Consider the following 20,724-nt stretch of genomic DNA (forward strand, 5'->3'; position numbering starts at 1 on the left):
GGGTGGGGGAGGTCAGCACGGAGTGGGGGAGGTCAGCACGGGGTGAGGGAGGTCAGCACAGGGAGGGGGAGGTCAGCACAGGGAGTGGGGAGGTCAGTACAGGGGGCCCAGGGCAGGTAGAGGTAGTCCCAACCCAGCCCCGGGACCACAGACACTTCCCCTGGATAGACCCCGTGCTCACTGCCTCACTTGGACTCTCCTGCTGAGTCCCCAGACTTAGGATGTGGCTAAGCCTCAGGGCCTGCCTATAGCTGCTTGGACCCCCACCCGCATCCCAGACAGATGTCTGGGTGCCACGCACCACCATCCGGGTCCGCTGGCAGGCTGGGCCCCTTGTCCAGAGACTTCTGCTTCCTCTCCCGGCGGCGGTGGCAGCGGTGGTGGTGATGGTGTGCAACCTGGCTGGCTGGGGCTTGGTCCAGGGCGGTGGTGCAGACCGGGACCCCAGGATGGCGCTGGGGGGCCAGGGTGGAGATGGAGCGCTTCATGGGGCTGGAGTCTGGGGCGGGCTGCAGGCAGGACACAGGCAGGGCCAGCAGAGCTGTGAACAGGTCCAGGCAAGACAGCGGGGAGGCCAGACCACAGGACCATGTCCAGCCCACCAGTCTGTCCTCTCCTTGGGGCCGGCTCGGGGGGCTCAGGGCGGGAATGGATCCTCTGTCTGCCTGCACTGAGAAGGGAAAGGGCCCGGCTCCGGGTACGTGTAAGCTCCACCCAGACAGTCAGGCAGGAAGGTGGATGCAGCCAAGGAGAAAGAGGAGAGGCGGGAGGGAGAGTAAAAGCTCAAGGTGAGGACAACCTCCTCATGACTGCAGCCATAACCCGAGGAAGAGCGAAGGAGCCAAACTTCAGAACAGGAGGCTGGATGGGTGGGCAGGGAGGAAGAGCGCCCTGAGGACACAGCGACTCTCTTGAAAACAGAACTGGCAGAGCTGGAGGGTGTGGTCATATGGTCGGCTGGGCGCTGGGCTGGGCACAGTGTCCCAGGATGCCAGAGCGGGGCAGGACCGTGGGCCGAGATGCATGCCTCCCCCTGGGATGGCTCGCCACCTCGAGGAGGCCCGGCATGTGACAGAGGCCTTGCTCCACAGGAGGGGCTGGGACACTGCCCACGCCCAGGTGGCGTTCTCCCCATCCATGACCTGGAACCCCCCCATCCACATACCTGTGTCTCAGCTGCAAGGCGGGGCATGGAGGCTGCTCGGCCCTGACTCTCCAGCCCGAGCTGAGGCTCCCTGGCAGGGCCACCCAGGGCCATGTCCTGCATCTGTACATCCACAGCCTGGAGGCGACAGCAGCCATCCAGTCACCCCTCACGGCCCCGTCTGGTCACCCCTCCCGGCCCCACCCGATCACACCCACACGGCCCCACTGGTCACGCCCACACCCCAGCCCAGGGAGCCCTCACCGGTTCTCCTGGCTGCACCACAGGAATCTCCGCAGAATGGCCCCGCTCCAGGGGTGTCCGTGCCTCGGAGGGCAGCCCCTGGGTCCGATGAGTGCCCCAGGAGACCGACTCCTTGAGGCCACCCCCTTGTGTCTGTCTGTGGAAGAGAGGAAAAGCCTGCCCGCAGGCCAGAGGCTACAGGCCCCAGCACGCCTGCCCAGGAGCTGGACCGCAAGCACCCACCCATCGCCCTGCACTGTGGGCCTCCGGTTGGCCAGGACCAGGTCCCACGCTGTGGGCCGATGGACTCCTAGGTCCACCCCATCCTGGTGCTCTGAGCCTCTGGGGTTCATCTGCACATTGGTTGTGGGAGGGCCAGGAGGAAGAGCTGAGGAGACTCGAGGAGGGTGTGGCCCTGACACCTCCCATACATCCAGCCCCAGCCCCCTCCTTGTTTCCTCCCACCCCAGAAGCCCCTTTGCTAAATCTCCTCCTCGCCCCCAAACTAACTGGCCCTTCCTTACTTCTTTGACCCCCAACCTCAGGGGCCTTTCATCATTTAAATCTCTGCCCAAATGTCCCCTTTTGGGGGGGGTCTTCCCTGACCACACCCCCCTACTGCCTGCCCCTCACTACCCCCCTCTTAATACCTGCATTTTATAGACCCCTCAACTTGTGTCCAAAGCACACCAGTGTGCCCAGTTTACTGCTTGCTCCTGTGCTGGGCTTTTCCTGCATATGGCACTCAGTAAATATTTACTACATGGAGCATAGTCCAATCCTTGATCCTACAGGTGAGCGGGTTGGTCCCCTGACCCCGTAGTGGGGCCTGGTGGCCTCAGCTGACCCACATGTCCTGTGGCGACCACAGTGGCTAGAGAGCTGGACATGAGACCAGATGAGTGGCTGCTGGGGATTCTGAAAGCATTGCCAGCACCTCTCTCTGTGTGCAAGAGGAGGGGGCATCAGGAGGACAGGAGCTGGGCCTCTCATGGCACCATTAACCCTGAAATCACTCCATGCCCGCAGCCAGGTATGCATAATATCATCCAGTTAAATGGCTCAAGAAAGGCCCCTAGTGCCTAAGCCAATTTGATTAGCCAATTTATTGCCAAATTGTTTGCAATACAGAGTTGTAACTGGCTTATGAAGAAACTATACTATGGGAAATATTTGAAGTGTATTTTCCTGAACTGAAAGCATGGCTCACATCAATCCCAAATGACAGTTCCCCATCACGGCCCCTCCAACACACACACACATTCACAGACTTACACATACACACACAGACTCATACACAAGCACACTCACACACACTCTCAAACACGCACACACTCACACACAGACACTCAGGGAGATAAGAGCCCACTCATGCACACCCACATACATGTGCTCACGTAGTGTGTACAGTCACATCCACATCCACTCACTCATCTCACACACACGCACGCACACGCACACACACACACACTCAGGGAGATAAGAGCACACTCATGCATACCCACATACATGTGCTCACGTAGTGTGCACAGCCACATCCACATCCACTCACTCATCTCACACACACGCACGCACGCACACGCACACACAGACACTCAGGGAGATAAGAGCACACTCATGCACACCCACATACATGTGCTCACGTAGTGTGCACAGCCACATCCACATCCACTCACTCATCTCACACGCACGCACGCACACACACACACAGACACTCAGGGAGATAAGAGCACACTCATGCACGCTCACATACATGTGCTCACGTAGTGTGCACAGCCACATCCACATCCACTCACTCATCTCACACACACACACGCACACACTCTCAGAATCAACTACTTAACTTTAAATGCAAAAATGGGACCTTAACCAACAAAGAGAAAAGAGAGTTGTGAACATAAGAACAGCTACTAGATGGTTCTGAAAGGCTGGTCCCCACAATGCAAGACTGTTGTGAGGGCTCTTTTGTCATGAGACAGTTCACAGTTTTGATAATGTTCTCTGAGTGTTCTGTGGCAGACTGCAAAAATGGCCACAAAACCCTCCCACCTCTGCCCTTTGCACTTCGTGGTGTCTGGCTGTTCACCCTTTGAGCACAGCGTGGCCACATGACGGGAACCCTGAGACAGCAACACCTGCTTGAGCCCAGATGGCCACTGGAGGACCCGTGGCCAGGGCCAGGCCATTCTCTCGTTTCCAGCCACCAGACTCTCCAACCCCAGGAAGTTTTACGGCAATTTGTTACTCAGCAAAAACTATCTGATTAACAGCCCATGGCCCCAAACACAGCTAAGAACTGCAAGGCTAGACCATCAAGCTTCAAAAAGAGGATCCCCAAAACACTCCACAAAACTAAGACAATGGAGCCACAACGCTGCACCCCACCAAGCTGCCCCTTCTTCCAGGCGGCAGACAATTGTTGGTGATTCTTCTCCCACCAGTGGCATAAGAGGCAGGGCACGCATGCCTGCTTCGTGCTCAGCCCGTGACGTGCTTTGCTGAATGGGATGTTGGCAGACATGATGGGATTCAAGCAGAGGCTGGACGAGTGTGTGTGGGTTCATGTGCCCCCCGCCCCGAGAAGCTGGCTGGTCCAAGAGGCCTGAGCGAACCCCACCCTTTGTGTGGAGCCAGCAGAGCCTCCATCTTCCTCCATCTCCCACAATCTACCCCACTTCCCTCCTTCTACCACAATCTCCAGCAATCTGCCTCAATCTGTCATGTGTCAGCCTGCCCGCAGACCACAGGTGAGGAAAAAATGATTGCTGTTTTCAGCCACTTGGATTTGGTGGTTTGTTACCCAAAATTATCACGGCAAGACAGTTAACTGATATATACCCAAACCAAACCCATTGCCGTCAAGTTGATTCCAACTCATAGCAACCCTACAGGACAGAGTAGAACTGCTCCATAGGGTTTCCAAGGAGCACCTGGTGGATTCGAACTGTTATCCTTTTGGTTAGCAGCCAAACTCTTAACAACTACACCACAAGCGTTTCCCCAATTGATATATAGGGACTTACCAATTTGTCTATAAAATACAATAGCTTCAGAAATCAACACAAGAATGGAGATGTGAGAAGAAAAAATGTCTTAAAAGAATTAGAAAAATTAGAATATCAACAAGCCATTAACAGACTGGGGCGAAACCTCTGGGCAAAAACAATTTCTTAACGGTTTGAGGTACCAAAGTGAATTAGATAAACGAAGCGTGGTACATCCATACAATGGAACGCTATTCAGACGGAAAGAGAAATGAAGCTCTGATACGTGCCATCCCTTATGAACCTGGAAGGCATTGTGCTGAGTGAATTAAGTCAGATAAAACAGAACAAAGATTGTATGACCCCACTTACATTAAATGTCTAGAATAGGTAAATGCATAGAGAAAGTCAATTAGTAGTTACTGGGGGGGGAGGGCGGGAAGGTATTGCTTAATAGGTATGGAGTTTGTGTTTGGAGCGATGAAAATGCTTTGGAAATAGACAGTGGTGATGGTTGCACGTTGTGAATATAATTAATGCCACTGAATTGTACATTTAAAAATGGTTAAAATGGCAAATTTTATGTTATACACATTTTACCACACTAAAATCATTACAAACAAAAAAACAAAGAGCCAATGATAAAGCAGAGGCAGAAACGCAGTTCCCCTGAAGGAGAAAGCACATATGCCTAGTGGGAAGTAATAGTTGGGAATACCGAAAATGGTTAAACCAGTCAGTTCAAAGCTGTTAGAGAGGCAGACTACACAAGGTACATTGTCTAATATTAAAGGAATCAACCACAAGCAGCAACAAATATTGGCTAGCTTTCAGGCAGCACAGACAAAACAATTGCTGGCTGCACTACCCATAGGTGAGATGGGGTGTCCAAGGGTGGAGCCAGTCCCTGGGAATATGTGATGTGCCCTGGGGGCTCTCTGTCCTTGGAGTACCTGTCCAGGCCAACACAGGCTGCGGGTCAGCTCCTGATGAACTCAGAGGTCAGTGCGAAGAAGGCTGAGCCAGGCAGATCAAGGAGGGGGCTTATGGTTCCTCCCTCAGCCCATCTTGGGTGACATCCCTCTCACCCAGCCCACCTTGCAATCAGGGGTACTCACACAGCCCCTCCGTTGCTGAGGGAAGTGGAGCTCTTCTGCCGAAGGAAAACTCTGGCTCCTCGGAGCACAGCTGGCTGTGTCTGCTCCAGGGTGGCTTTCAGAGGGTGGAACAGGGACACGGGGCCCATCTGCAAGGGGGCAGAAGGAAGAGGAAGAACTCAAGGGCTGGGGGAAGGAGCCCCCCTGGATGCGCCTCAGCACCCCTGCTCCCACTGCACGGCACGCTCACAGTCGCTAGTTCTTGTCCAAGCCAAGCACCTGAGGTCCTTGTCCCTTGATGAAAACAGATTCCAAAGTGGCCACTTGCCTTCCCTGCTTCCAACCCCATCCCTAGCATGGACATGCCTTCAGAGACCAAAGAGTGAGGCAGGCAAGGGGCAGGAGACTCTGACAGTGTCTGCTCCCAACTTGCCAGAAAGTGGCTTCAGGAAAGCCATTCCATTTCTCAAAACCTGTTTCCCTATCTACAAAATTAGGGGATTGGACCAGATCACAGATGACAAAGAGATTTCATCCCATCACCAACTTGAACTGATTGGCAGAGGCTGCCTGGAGCCCCAGGCTGAGCAGAATCTTAAGATTTCAGGGCTGGGGGAGATTGTTGTGATAGATTAGTGCTGCCTGCACTGACGCGGGAATGGAGGGTACTGGTATGACTATAAGATAGTTTTCGTTCCATGGTTAGACGCTTGCCCGTTTAAGTTCTGCAAATCCAGAGGTTTGTCTAGAAAAAGCACTTACATAGGCCTCTAAGAGAAAGAAAAGCCTGTGTGGGAAAGTGGTCTTTGAAGACGACATCAGGAAAACTGGCTCCCAAACCACCTCAGTCAGTTATGAACAGAACAAATCATGATCCTGGGCACAGTCCATTTACACCTCTGCTTCCTGCTTCTGTGTAGGGAAGACAGATTTGCCTTCTACTTCCCCGCTCAGGCAGTCTTTACACTATCTTCCTCTTTTCCAAAACTTACAGCCTCTGTTCTCAGCTCCCTTATCTTTCTGACCTTAAATACTAGCTCTCCAGGTCAGGGCTCCCCACTACTGCGGGACAAGCAGCTAGTAGTCAGCACAAAGCCTGTGAGGGCTTTCTGATTCTGGGGGCTGCAAGAATCTCACATCTTCCTTCTCCAAGAAGGGCCGCGGGCTTCCCACCACTGCCAAGCTAAAGAGGACTCAGAGCTACCTCTTGGGAATCCCAAAACCCTGGTACCTGGGACAGGCCTCCAGGAGCTTGATGAATCTGGTCTCTGGTGGTTTTGTTCTGTTTGTAGAAGTCAAAGATCATCAGAGCTGCATAGACTTTCCCCACTGTCATCTCATCAGCTGGAAAGAAAAGCAGACATTAGGGGCAGGAAGGGGTGGATGGGGTAAGCCCCACCACAAGGTTTTTGGAAAGCCCCTGGACTGAGGGGTCTCAGCAGGAGCATGGCCTCCCCAAGGTGTCCCACCCCAGCTGCCCGCCTATGCCCGAGGCCACACTGACTTTTCACCCGAGAGCCCCACCTCGGTCTCCTCCCAAGAAAGCGGAGCCAGATTTCTAATCTGTAAGCATCTCATCCTTTCTGGCATCTCCAGTGAGCCCTTTTGGGTCAGCCACCCCAGGGTGACGGTCTTCATTTGCCCACTCCACACACCCCTCTACATCCCTGACTCTCCTGTGGCCCTCCCTGCTCAGCCTCTGGACAAGACAAGAAAGGTGGGGGCAGGGGGGTTTCTCAACCTCCCACTTACGTTTATGGGGTGGCACCAACAGGTCCAGAGTTTTCTGGGGCAGGTTGGCCCACACAGAGGCAATCTCCTTCCTCAGCTCTGCATCACACTGGTGCTGTTTTGTCCCAGCTGGGGCAGGACAATGGTGATGAAGGAAAGAGAGAGGCATTAGGAGGCATGCTACAGTTACCATTGCAGGGAACAAGAATGGGGCAGGAGGAGTGACACTGTGGTAGGAAAGATGGCAGGTGTGGGCACTGGGAGAAAGTGCAGAGGGAAGGAGCATTGCTGTGGAGGCTGGGGCTAATCATGCCTCTCCCTCCTGGGAGCGTGCCTAGAGAAGGAGACACAGCAGCTGAGCATTCATCTGGAATGTCTTTGCATATTTGTGTGCATGTGTCTATGTGTGTAAGCATGTGTATGTTGGGGAAAAGGGTGGCAATGGGGATGGGGAAGGGATATAGTAATATTCCAATCATTCATCCATTCATTGATTCATTCAACAACACTTTTTGAGCATCCACTAAATGTCAGGTACTGTTGTAAGTGCTAGGGCAAAAAAAATTTCCTTCCTTCTGGAGTTTACATTACTTTATTCTACACTAAAGTAGAAACAGGTTAAAAAAAAAAAAAATCAGTATGTTGGATAGTGAGAAGTGCTAGAGGAAAAGCAAAGTGGAGAAGGGTATAGGAAATATTGAGGAAGTTTCAATTTTGGACAGGGTGGCTGGGAAAGCTCTCATTAAGAAGACGGCCTTTGTGTAAGACCCTGAAGGCAGAAAGCAATCAGCAAGTGCAAAGGCCTTGGTGTGTCAGACGTAGAGCCAGGACAGCAATGTGGATGGAGCAGGGGAGAGGAGAGAGTGGTAGATAGGAGACTCTGAGGAGGGATGCCAGTGCATAATCTGATTTTCTTAAGTTGGGTTTATTAAGGTATAATTTACATACAGTGAAATTCACACCTTTACTATTATATAAATTTTGGTAAATGCATATAATTGTGTATCCACTACCAATTAAGATATAGAACACTTGCATCACCCTCCAGAAATTCTTCTGTTCCCCTTTGTAGTTAACCCCCATTCCTACTTCCAGCCCCTGGCAATCACCGATCTGTTTAATATCTGTATAGTTTTCCTTCTCCAGAATGTTCAACAAATGGAATCATACAACAGGCACTATTGTGTGTCTGACTTCTTTCATTTAACATGATGCATCTGAGGTTCATCCATGTTGTTGCATGCATCAGTGGTTTCTTTTTATTGCTGAGTACTATTCCATTGAATGGATACGCCACAGCTTATTTATCCATTCACCGGCTGATGGACATTTCAGTTGTTTCCATTTGGGGCAATTACGAATAATAAAGCCACTATAAGTACTTCTATACAGGTTTTTGTGTGGATGTATGTTTTCATTTCTCTTGGATAAATACTTAGGAGTGGGCTTGCTGAGCAATATGATAAGTAACTGCCAAATTGTTTTCCAAAGTGGCTGTACCATTTTGTACTCCCACGAGCAGTACATAAGACTCTAGTTGCTCTGTGTTCTTGCCAGCACTTAATATTGTTATTAAAATTTTTATTTTAGGCAGTAGAATAAATATATACTGCCATATCATTGTGGTTTTATTTTTAATTTCTCAAAAGATCAACAATATTGAGCACCTTAACATGTGTTTATTTGCCTTCCACATATCTTCTTTGTTGACTTCAAATCTTTTGCCCATTTTTACTGGGTTGTTTTCTTATTACTGAGTTGTGAGAGCTCTCTATATACTCTGGATACCACTCCTATATCAGACATGTATTTTGCAAATATTTTCTCCAACTCTTTGGATTGTCTTTTCATTTTCTCAAGTGTCTTTCAAATAGTATAAGTTTTTAATTTTCATAAAGTCCAATCTATCAATTTTTTTATGATTCATGCTTTTTGTGTCCTATCTAAGAGATCTTTGCCTAACCCAAAGCTGCCAAGTTTTTTCTCTTGTGTTTTCTTTTAGAAGTTTTATATTTTAGATTTACATTTTATAGACAGTGAAACCTGTGGGTCAAGATTTCTTTCTCTTTTGAATATGGATGTCTAATTTTTACAACACCATTTGTTAAAAATTGCCTTTGCAACTTTATCAAAAATCAGTTGACCATATAAGTCTATTTACGGAGTCTTTTGTTCCATTCATCTATGTCTTTATCCTTTCACCATTACCACACTGTCTTGATTAATGTAGTTTGATAAACTCTGACTCATAGCAACCCCATAGGACAGAATAGAACTGCTCCGTAGGGTTTCCAAGGAGTGGCTGGTAGATTCGAACTGCCAACCTTTTGTTGGCAGCCAAGCTGTTAAGCACTGATAGCAAGCTTTAAATCAGGTAGAGTGAGTTTTTCAACTTCATTCTCTCTCTAAATTGTTTCAGTTATTCAAGTTCTTTTGCTTTTCTACATAACTTTTAGAATCAGCTTGTCAATTTCAAAAAACGGCCATTGGGATTTGGATTGAGGTGACATTGCATCTATTAAATGAATATCGGGAGAACTGATCCCGTAAAATTATCGAGTCTTTCAGTCCATGAACATGATATAGTGCTTATTTGGGTCCTCTTTCATTTCTCTCATCAATGCTTTGAAATTTACAGCATATGGATGTTTTATATATTTTTTAGAGTTATCTAGCAATACTAAGTATTTTACAGTTTTGGTGCCATTTTGCTGTTGTTAGCTGCTGTGGTAAAATGAGTTCCTTTTTGTGATCTTTTGCCTTGTTCTTTGGAAAAACAGCTTGAGAGATTCTCCCCTAAACCCTGAGGAGTTACCATTGCCTTAGTTTTCTACCCCAGAGGGCTTGTTACTCTTGCCAGGTTGTTTGACATTTTCTGGGAAAATCGTAAACAACTTGGTTTGATACTGCCTGCCTGTAGGGTCGCTATGAGTCAGAATCGACTCAAAGGCAATGGGTTTGGTTTGGGTTTTTTTGGCCTGGCCCTGAGCTGCAGCCAGCTCTGTGATTGGTATGCACCTTGCAGGGACTGGACTATAGACTATGCAAATGAGGTGAGTTGTAGCCCAGCCACACTTACTATGCAAATGAAGTGTCTGTTACCTACCAAGAGAGGATTGGTCAGTTTGTGGTCCTGGTGGGAGGGCCAGGCCTTGAAACCGATGAGGAGTTTGTATATATAAGCTGCCAGCCCCACAGAGATTTGGGAGACATAAAGAAGCAAGAAGAGAAGCAGCAGGAAGCAGAAGAAAGAAAGCAGAAAGAAGTAGCAGACAGAGAGAGGAGGCAAGAAATCTCCTAAAAGAGCTGTGATATTGGTCAAGGGCTGTGACACTGAAAACAGCAAAAGACCCAGAAGGGTCCCAGTGGCAGAGCCAGCATTGACAGACAGCAGGGCCAAGAAGAGCCTCTCCTCCTGAGGAGCTGAGAGAGCTATCTTGCATTGAAGAAAGGTAATTTTGCCTACATGCTTTCTGATTCTGATTCCTGAGTTGTAGCCTATTGATCCTGATCCTGAGCTGTACTCTAGTCCTTAAAAAACCACTTAAATGTAAGTACGGTCTGTGAGTTCTGTGTAGCCATTGCAATGGATTATTGAACACAGAAGAGAAGCACAGATTGCTGTGGGAGAGATAACTGTTGACAGAAAAGGTTGGAGAGTGGAGGTATGTCTGACCTTCATTTCACAGGGATCAGCTTTGCACTGATCCTGGTCATTATCCCCCCTGCAGTTAGACAGATTCAGGTTCTGACGCTGATATCATTACTCCTGTCATTTTACAGTTGCCATTGAGTCAATTCTGACTCATGGTGACTGCATGTGTTACAGAATAGAATTGCCCCATAGGGTTTTCTTGGCTATTATCTTCACAGAAGCAAATTGTCAGGACTTTTCTTCAGTGGTACCTCTGCATAAGTTCAAACCACCAAACTTCAGGGTAGCAGTTGAGAGCAAATCACTTGTGCCACCTAGAGACCTTGGTGCTATTTAAACATTTTCAATTGTGTATTACTATTATGTAGAAATAAAATTGATTCTTGTGTATTGACCTTGTAGCTTGAGACCTTGCTATACTCACTTAATAGTTTTAGTAACTTTGTTATAGACTCTTTGGGATTTTCTGCATATCAGTTATAACTAAAGGCAGTTTTATTTCTTCCTTTCCAATTGGTATACCTTGCATTTCTTTTTCTTGCCTTATTACTGTGTCTAGACCTGAATTTAGAGACCATCTCAAGAACATATTTGACATGTTGAACACTAATGACCGAAGATCAGATGAGTTGTGGAACAATATCAAGGATATCATATATGAACAAAACAAGAGGTCATTAAAAAGACAGGAAAGAAAGAAAAGACCGAAATGGATGTCATAAGACTCTGAAACTAACCCTTAAACATAGAGTAGATAAAGCAAAAGAAAGAAATGATGAAGTAAAAGAGCTGAACAGAAGATTTCACAGAGCAGCTCAAGAAGACAAAGTAAAGTATTACAGTGACATGTGCAAAGACCTGGAGATAAAACACCAAAAGGGAAGAACATGTTCTGCATTTCTCAAGCTGAAAGAACTGAAGAAAAAATTCAAGCCTCGAGTTGTAATATTAAAGGATTCTACAAGGGAAATGTTAAATGACTCAGGAAGTATCAAAAGAAGATGGAATGAATATACGGAGTCACTATACCAAAAAGAATTGGCTGACATTCAACCATTTCAGGAGGTAGCAAATGATCAGGAACCAATGGTACTGAAGGAAGAAGTCCAAAATGCACTGAAGGCATTGGTGAAAAACAAGGATACAGAAATTGACAGAGTACCAATTGAGATGTTTCAACAAATGGATGCAGCACTGGAAGCCCTCACTCGTCTATGCCAAGAAATTTGGAAGACAGCTACCTGGCCGACCAACTGGAAGAGATCCATATTTATGCCTATTCCCAAGGAAGGTGATTCAACAGAATGCGGAAATTATCAAATGATATCATTAAAATCACACACAAGTAAAATTTTGCTGAAGACCATTCAAAAACTGCTGCAGCAGTATATCAACAGTGAACTGGCAGAAGTTCAAGCTGGATTCAGAAGGGGACATGGAACCAGGGACATCATTGCTGATGTCAGATGGATCCTGGCTGAAAGCAGAGAATACCAGAAAGATGTTTACCTGTTTTATTGACTATGCAAAGGCATTCGACTGTGTGGATCATAACAAATTGTGGAAAACATTACAATGAATGGGAATTCCAGAACACTTAATTGTGCTCATGAGGAACCTGTATATAGATCGAGAGGCAGTCATTTGAACAGAACAAGGGGTACTGCTTGTTTTAAAGTCAGGAAAAGTGTGCGTCAGGATCATATATTTCACCATACCTATTCAATCTGTATGCTGAGTGAACAGCCCGAGAAGCTGGACTATATGAAGAAGAACAGGGCATCAGGGTTGGAGGAAGACTCATTAACAACCTGTGTTATGCCGATGACACAACCTTGCTTGCTGAAAGTGAAGAGGACTAGAAGTACTTACTGATGAAAATCCAAGACTACATACAGCCTTCAGTATGGATTACACCTCAACATAAAGAAAACAAAAATCCTCACAACTGGACCAGTAAGTAACATTACGATAAATGGAGAAAAGATTGAAGTTATCAAGGATTTCATTTTACTTGGATCCACAATCAACACCCATGGAAGCATCAGTCAAGAAATCAAAAGATGCATTGCATTGGACAAATCTGCTGTAAAAGACCTCTTTAAAGTGTTGAAAAGCAAAGATGTCACCCTGAAGAATAAGGTGCACCTGACCCAAGCTATGCTGTTTTCAATCGCCTCATGTGCATGCGAAAGCTGGATGATGAATAAGGAAGACTAGAAGTGACACCTTGGAAGTGTGGTGTTGGTGAAGAATATTGAATATACCATGGACTGCCAAAAGAATGAACACATCTGTCATGGAAGAAGTACAGCCAGAAGGCTTAGAAGCAAGGTTGGCGAGACTGCATCTCACATACTTTAGACATGTTATCAGGTGGGACCAGTCCCTAGAGAAGGACATCATGCTTGGTAGAGGGTCAGCGAAAAAGAGGAAGACCTTCAACAAGATGGACTGACACAGCAGATGCAACAATGAGCTTAAGCATAACAACGATTGTGAGGATGGCACAGGACCGGGCAGTGTTTAGTTCTGCTGTACATAGGGTCACTATTATTCGGAACCAACTCAAGGGCACCTAACAACAACAGAACCACAAGTACAATGTTAAACAGGAGTGGCGACAGCAAACACCCTTGCCTTGCTTCTGATGTTAGGAGGAAAGGATTCAGTGTTTCATTGTTAAGTGTGACATTAGCTGTAGGTTTTTCAAAGATATCCTTTATCAGATTGAGGAAGTTTCCTCAACTCAGTTACAAAGAGTTTTGTTTGTTTGTTTTGTTTTTCAAATCATGAATGGATGTTGAATTGGGTTAAGTGCTTTTTCTGCATCTTTTGAGATGGTTTTCTTCTTTGATATGGTAAATTATATTGATTGGTTTCCAAATGTTGAATCAACCTTGCATTCCTGAGATAAACCCCACTTGTGACAAAATATATTATCTTTTTTATATATTGTTAGGTTCAATTTGCTAAAACTGTGTGGAAAATTTTTGGTTTATGTTCTCAAGGGATACAGGTCTGGAATTTTCTTTTCCTGTAATGTCTTTGTCTGGTTATGGTGTCAGAGTAACGCTGGTCTTGTAAAATAAGTTGGAAAATATCCTCTCTTTTTTATCTTCTGAAAGAGTTTGTGTAGAATTGGTATTCTTTCTTTCTTAAATATTTGGTTGGATTCATTGAAAACCTCTGGGCTTGGAATTTGTTGGAAGATTTTTAACTACAAAGTTAATCCCTTTAATAAATATAGTACTAATCAGGTTATCTATTTCTTCTTCAGTAAGCTTTGGTAGTTTTTGTTTTTCAAGGAATTTTTCCATTTCTTTTAAGTTATTGAATTTATTGGCATAAAGTTGCTCATTATATTTCCTTGCTATACTTTTAATGTCAGTAGGATCTTTCTCTTTCATTCTTTATACTGGAATCTTCTCTCTTTTCTCCTTGATCAGTCTAGACATTTATTACTTTTATTGATCTCCTTCTCAACAAGATCATTTTGGCTGTTGTATTGAGGGTAGACTGAAGGGGCAAAGGCAGAAGCAGGCCAGTTAGAAGGCTACTGCAACAACCCAGTTAAGAGACAACAGTGGCTTGGACCAGGGACATAGCAGTGGAGGAGGACAGAGGATATATTTTGGATATTCTGGATGTATTTTGGAGGTAGAGTCAAGAAGATTTTATAAGAGATCAGATATGGACCAGAAATGCTGTGGGAAAAAAAACAGTGGAGGGGGATAAAGATGATTCCAAAGTCTGTTTACAAAGATGGGAAGGTAGTGGGGAATATCAGGAGTTCGTTTGGACAAGTTAATGTTGGAATGCTTACTGGACCTCCAAGTGGAGGTGTTGAAAAACTTGTTAAATATCAGTTTAGAGTTCAGGGGAGAGTTCTGGGCTAAAGATATAAAATTGGAATTGATGATATTTAAAGCCATGAGAATAAATGAGATGACAAGAGAGTGAGTGTAGATAGCAAAGAGAAGATGTCTGGAAACACAAGAACATTTGGAGGTTGGGAGATAAGAGAAACCACAAAGAGACATCAAAGAGCTTCAAAAAGAAGGGAGTGTTCATATAAGAGAAGGCTGCAAGTAAGATGGAGACTGAGAATTGACATATAGTTTTAGCAATGTGGATCACTGGGGATCTTAACAAGAGTAGTTTCAGCGAAGTGTTGGGAGAAAGTCTAATTAGAGTATGTGTGAGAGAGATTGGGAAAAGAGCAAGTGGAGAGGCAATACAAAGCTCTCAAGGAGTTGGTTGTTGTGGAGGAAAGAAGAAAAATAGGGAAGTCAGTACAGCGTGAAGAGAAGGACTTTTTAAAGATGGGAGCATGTTCATATATTGATAGAAATGATCCAGTAGAGAGAGAAAAATTGACAGGGCATGAGAAAGAGTAGACAGGAGCCCTGGTGTCACAGTGGTTAAAGCTCTCGACTACTAACCGAAAGGTCAGCGGTTCAAATCCACTAGCCGCTCCATGGGAGAAAGATGTGGCAGTCTGCTTCTGTAAAGATTTACAGCCTTGGAAACCCTAGGGGTAGCTCTACTCTGTGCCATAGGGTTGCTATGAATCAGAATCGACTTGATGGCAGTGGGTTTGGTTTTTGGTTTTGGAAAAGAGTGGACAGTTGCTAGAATGATGTACTTGAGAAGGTGATAAGAATGGAACCTAGTGTCTAGGGGAGCGACTGGCTATGACTTATCCATATAGAGCTGGGGGTCCTTTTCTGACAGTTTCAATCTTCTCTGGGAAACAGGAAAAACAGTCATCAGGTGAGGGGAGGTGAAGGAGTATGCGCTAGAGTTTCAGTCTCTCTTTGTCTTGGCACAAGCTCTGTGGTCATATCAGTGAGGTCTAGAGAGGGCCTGATGGCAGGACTGGGCTCCCCATGGGAGGGAGAAGAGGGCACACAGCTTCCTCAACCCGGAGAGGGATGCTGGTCCATGGTGAAGCTGAGCCAGCCTGGTCAGGTGAGCCCTGGCCACAGGAAAAGTGGTTTAACTTCACTGTACCTGGGCTTCCTTATCTGAAATGGGGTGATTGTTGTGTGGATGTACAGGTGGTTATGGGACCCTTCTCACAGCCATCTTGCTCACCTGGAGCCAGCTTGATGTCTAGCGCAGTCCGGATGAGGGCCATCAGAGTAGATGTGAAGTGGACTGTCATGTCCTCACTGGAGATGGGCATGTTCATGCGTACCAGGCGCTAGAAAGGAGCACAGGCAGATCAGGGCTAGGCCTGCTGAGGTCACCCTCACTTAGCAGGACTGCATGGTGCACAGCCCCATGAAAGTTGGGGCCGGGCCTGGGCTGGGTGGGAGTTTTGCCAGCATTCACACTTGCCTATAGACCCCACCCTCATCTGTGCTGAGGACTTGGCTTGGCTGCAGGAAGGTGGAGACCTAAGACTATGAGCATGAGGCAGGGCCATGCCCTGGCCCCTCTGAAAGAGCCAGGACCTCTCCCTGCTAGGACAAGGGGGTGGGTCCAGGCTGTGGGACCAAGGCCAAGGCTCAGTGGGATACACAGCAGGAGAGAAGGGGCAGTGGGTGGCCCCCATCCTGCCTCCTTAGCCAGCATCCTGCGGTATCTGGACCAGGGGTGGGTGGCCAAGGGGTTGTGCTGAGAGGTCCAGCTCCTGGGGAGGCGTCCCTCAAGGGTGACAAGCTGGCTTTACTCAGCCCTATCAGGAAGGCTCCACCCTATGGCTCCCCTCAACCCTGGCCAGGGCCTGGGAAGACTCTTGATGCTCCTGGAAGGCAGCCCTCTCAGCTGGAGGCAGCAGAAGGCACCTCAGGAACCTGCTCTTTCCTGTGGGAGGAGCTCAGAGGCCTTGTCAGCATAGAGGGTGCTAGCTCTGGCTTCCCAGTGGACACACACACTCTGCCCCCATCTCCACACCAGGTAGGCAGCCGGAGGAAAACATGTGTCGTCCGGGCACAATCAGTAGCTGCCTGGCTGGAGACACAGACATGATTGAGGCAGTGACTCTGGTGGAGCTTCTGAGGCCCGAAGGTGTGTCTGGCATACCCCAGGTGGGTGGCAACTTAGCTGCCAGTTAGCCCAGGAGCCCAGGGAGGGAACTAAGGAGCAGGCTTGGGGTCCTCCTGTCCCTTCCAAGACCCTGCTCCCTGTGGCTGGGCAGCTGCCCCAACACCTTCTCTGGGGAGGGGCCACACAGTCCTGTCCCCAGCCTCCTGCCCCAAATCCAGAGTCCTCAGCCTGGCAGGGGATGTGCTGGTGACATGAGCACAAACGGGCCTGGAACTTGGTCCCGCTGGAATGCTGGCAAAGCTCCACTTGGTGTGTCCAATCTCGGGTCCCAGGACCTCCTGAGTGACACACACTAGGAAGGCTGGCGACCAACGCGGCAGCAAGAAGCAGAGGAATTCCTTTCCCAGGAGGGGAGCCAGGGTGGGGAGAGAATTGAGAACAAGCAGACGATTCCCAAGGGGGAAGAGTGCCAACCACGGCTGGGGGCAACCACCCTCCACAAGGCTCACAGACAGCCCTGGGCCCAGACCCACCGGCAGGGCACCTTGGACATCTCTTGGACCCCTCCTCCATGCCACAGCCTGCCACCCCCCAAGGCCTCCCTGGGTCTCCTTGTACCCAGAACCCAGACTTGGCCAGCTCAGTGGGAAGGCTCCAGGCTCCCACTGTCCTGCCTGCCCGCCCTGGCACCAGGCGTGGACGGAGCTCTCCTCTTTGGGATACAGCTGCAGGTTTGAGGCAGGCAGGTATCACAAACATGCGTCCACACAGGGAGGGCCAGGAAACGCGCATGCAGATGTTAAGGTCTGTGTGCGGGGGCTTGGAGGGGCTTGGAGGGGCCATTCGGCCCCCAAAATCTGCGCTGAATCAGGTAACAAAGCAGAAGCCTAGATCCGGCACAGCAAGCGGCAGTGGGGACCAGAGGTGTCCAGAAAACAAGAGAAGGCAGACCGACAGATGGATAGCAGGAGGCTCAGGGCGGCGCGGGCACTCGTAAGTCTGGAAAGGTGCTAAGGCACCTAGGGGTGGCTGAGGGGGGCAGGTGGGAGCAGGCTGGGGGCTAGGGCCATGGGACCTGCTCTGGGGCACGAGACCAGCCGGGATCCCGAGACTCCCCACTCTGCATCTCCGGGGCTGGGGACGCCCAGGGATGTAGCAGGATGCCCCCCTTCTTTCTTAACCCCCTCAGAGCCTGGGAGGCCCTGGAGACAACCGTCCTCCGGCTCAGGGGTTCTGCTGTCACGGAGCTGCGTGGCTCTGCGGGGGCACCAGGGCGCGCAGGTCCCACTGGGGCTGCACCTCCACCTGCCGAGGCTCAGGGGACAGAGAAGCTGGGTGTGGTGCTGAGCCCAGAACAAACACCAGCTCGTGTTGGCATGAACTGTCAAAAAGCTGATCTGTGCCCTCATTTCTAGGGAGGGAAAGGTGAGTGGGGGACTTGCATTCAGCTTCCCTGACCGGTCTCTCGGGGCTTTCAGAGGGAGACACTCAAGGAGGGGATAGGGGCTGGGCAAGGGGACACGCGTCAGTGTCATGTCCCTTTGTCAGGGAAGGGAGCAGGGTGGGGCTAAGGGGGGGAAGAAGGAAACAGTGACACAGGCAGGAGCAGAGAGCCAGCATGGCAGACAGACAGACGCATGGACAGACCACGCCCGTCTGGGAAGACGGAGCCCCAGCACAGACAGCCGGGGGGGTGCAGGGTCTACCTTATAGGCAACGCGAGCGGGGCATTTCTTCCCCAGGCCCAGAGGTGGGGACATGTGCTTCAGCATCTCAAACATGTCATTGTAACTGATGCGCCCACTGGAGACCCGTCCCAGCGGCAAGGCACACAAGGGTCCACAGGAGGAGCCACGAGGCGGGAGCAGGGTGGGAGAGGCAGGGCGGGAGAGATGGGGCGGGCAGACAAGAAAACAGATCCAGTTAATCAAAAATGCCAGGCTAAATGCCAAAAAATTAAAAATAAGTAAAATGAGGGATTTCTCTGCTCTCCTTTTGATCCCACCTCAGCACCCTCTCCCCCGGCCCCCACCCCCTCCTCCTGGAGTCTAGCAGAGACCCCAGCATCTCACCTCCAACTCAGCCCTCACAGGGCGGCGGGTAGGGATGGTTGATGTCTAAGCTAATGAACATGGAAGGGATGAGGGAGGGCTGCAACGGGCCGGCTTGGGGTTGTTAATTTCTAATTTTACTTTTTTAGAAACCACAGTAATGCCGAATCAGAGCACAGCTGTTTTCACCATGCCAGGGAGAGCTGGCAGACAGAGTTATGTGACAGGTGGGCTGTGGCTCAGAGTGCCACAGAAGAGACTTCAGCTTTCTTTGATGGTCAAGCTTTGCTTCCAAATTAGGCTAGAGGCTAAAAAAGTGAGAAAACCTAAAACAAACCAGAAAACTGGAGGGAGCTGCTCTGTCTGCAGGGAACCCAAGCAGGGCAGGCGGTGGTGGGACCTGGTCTGGAGACCTCTCCTGTGCTCCTCTGACAGTGCTCGGGTGAGGCTGGGCCCCACACAAGGGGTGGACTAGCCCTCAGTGTGGGGCCCAGGAACCAGAACGTTCTGGATCCAGGGAGGTGTCTAGGGGACAGTGACTATGTCTTCCCAAGTTAGAGAGGCCACTGGGATGGAAGTCTGCACCCAACCCCAGGGAAAGGCCTGCCCTGGCGGTGCAGGTGTCGGGAGAGAAAGGGCACGGCCGAGCCTCGACCTCCTCCCGCAGGTCCGGCTCTGGGCCCCAGTGAGCAGGAAATCCAGAGGCAGGAGGGACATGTCCTGGGCCCTGCTCTGGACTCTGCTCCTCCCCAGGGACTGGAAAGCCTCCGGGCTCTTGGGGAGAGCTACTGTTTTGCTGGTGCCTATGCTTCCTCCTCTGGGCCCTCCTCGAGCCTGAACAACGTCGGCCCAGCCTTGGACAAGCCACCTCCTTGGCGCTGCAGGCCCGGCCGGCCCAGAAAGCTCTCCTGTGCACTGTCTCATAAGGCTGCCTGGCCCCAGCCAGCTAGGGGTTGGGAGGTTAGATGGGAACCAAAGCATCAAGGAGGTCGGAGTGCGCGGGCGGGCAGGGGGAGAAAGAGGTGAGGTGTTGTTCATTCCCAAACCAGGCAGGGCAGACGCCACAGGGACTGTGTGCTGTTTGCATTTCGGGAGGGAAGAGTATGTCGGATGGAGGCTCTGAAGTTGCAAACCTTGTAGGCCAACCTACGAGGGCAGTTCTTCCCTAAGCCAACGGGTGGCGCAATACAACGCAACAAACTGTACATATCCTTATAATGAATCCGGCAACTGGAAAGGAAATGTCAGAGGTTATGGCAACAGAGGCGCGATGCAGCCCCCCGCCCACCCGCCCAGTTGCGATGGGAGATGTGGCCTTGTGTGTCGTGGAGGTGGCTGGGGAACTAAGAGAAGGTTCCTGCTGGGGGGCCGGGACTGGAGCTCCCCAGGAGGCAGGCTACCCAAGGCAACTTCTGGAGCCAGATATAGGGCAGGGGACACCCAGGATGGAGCACAGATGTGTCCCTCTGCCGGCCCTGTCCTGAGCCTCCACTCTGCACATGGTGTCCCCTCCCTCCTCCCAGGCCTGCCCTGTCCCCCAGTCCTCCACCCTGCCCTTCTCTCCACCCCTCTCCCTACCAAAGCCTGCTGCCCAAGCACCGCAGTGCCCCCAGGAACCTCAGAGGCACCTGTCCATCTGTCTAGTGACATCCCCATCTCCCTGGACACACTGCATCCCCTCTGTAACACCAGCCTGGCTACAACCTCACCCTCTTCCCAGGATCTCAACACTGGCACCCTCAGGTTAACTTCAGTGCTTTGCACTTGGGTGCTCTCCTACACTTGTCCCCACTCCTCAGTCTAGTCAGTTCCAAACTGTGTA

At 49.5% G+C, this 20,724-nt stretch overlaps 1 protein-coding gene across 1 annotated transcript in view; it reads right to left on the bottom strand.

The window, feature by feature from the left end:
- Positions 1 to 20,724, bottom strand: part of CACNA1B (calcium voltage-gated channel subunit alpha1 B) — a 276,187-nt gene that overhangs the window by 1,735 nt on the left and 253,728 nt on the right. Inside the window, exons 38-45 of the mRNA XM_004390689.1 lie at positions 18,558 to 18,654; positions 15,955 to 16,063; positions 7,221 to 7,328; positions 6,700 to 6,812; positions 5,490 to 5,617; positions 1,409 to 1,544; positions 1,166 to 1,282; positions 300 to 509 (exon numbers count right to left, since the gene is read on the bottom strand). Coding sequence (XP_004390746.1) covers positions 300 to 509; positions 1,166 to 1,282; positions 1,409 to 1,544; positions 5,490 to 5,617; positions 6,700 to 6,812; positions 7,221 to 7,328; positions 15,955 to 16,063; positions 18,558 to 18,654 — 1,018 coding nt within the window. The remainder of the gene's footprint in view (positions 1 to 299; positions 510 to 1,165; positions 1,283 to 1,408; positions 1,545 to 5,489; positions 5,618 to 6,699; positions 6,813 to 7,220; positions 7,329 to 15,954; positions 16,064 to 18,557; positions 18,655 to 20,724) is intronic.

Source organism: Trichechus manatus, unplaced genomic scaffold, assembly GCF_000243295.1.
Source record: "Trichechus manatus latirostris isolate Lorelei unplaced genomic scaffold, TriManLat1.0 scaffold00317, whole genome shotgun sequence".
Classification (NCBI taxonomy): Eukaryota; Metazoa; Chordata; class Mammalia; order Sirenia; family Trichechidae; genus Trichechus; species Trichechus manatus.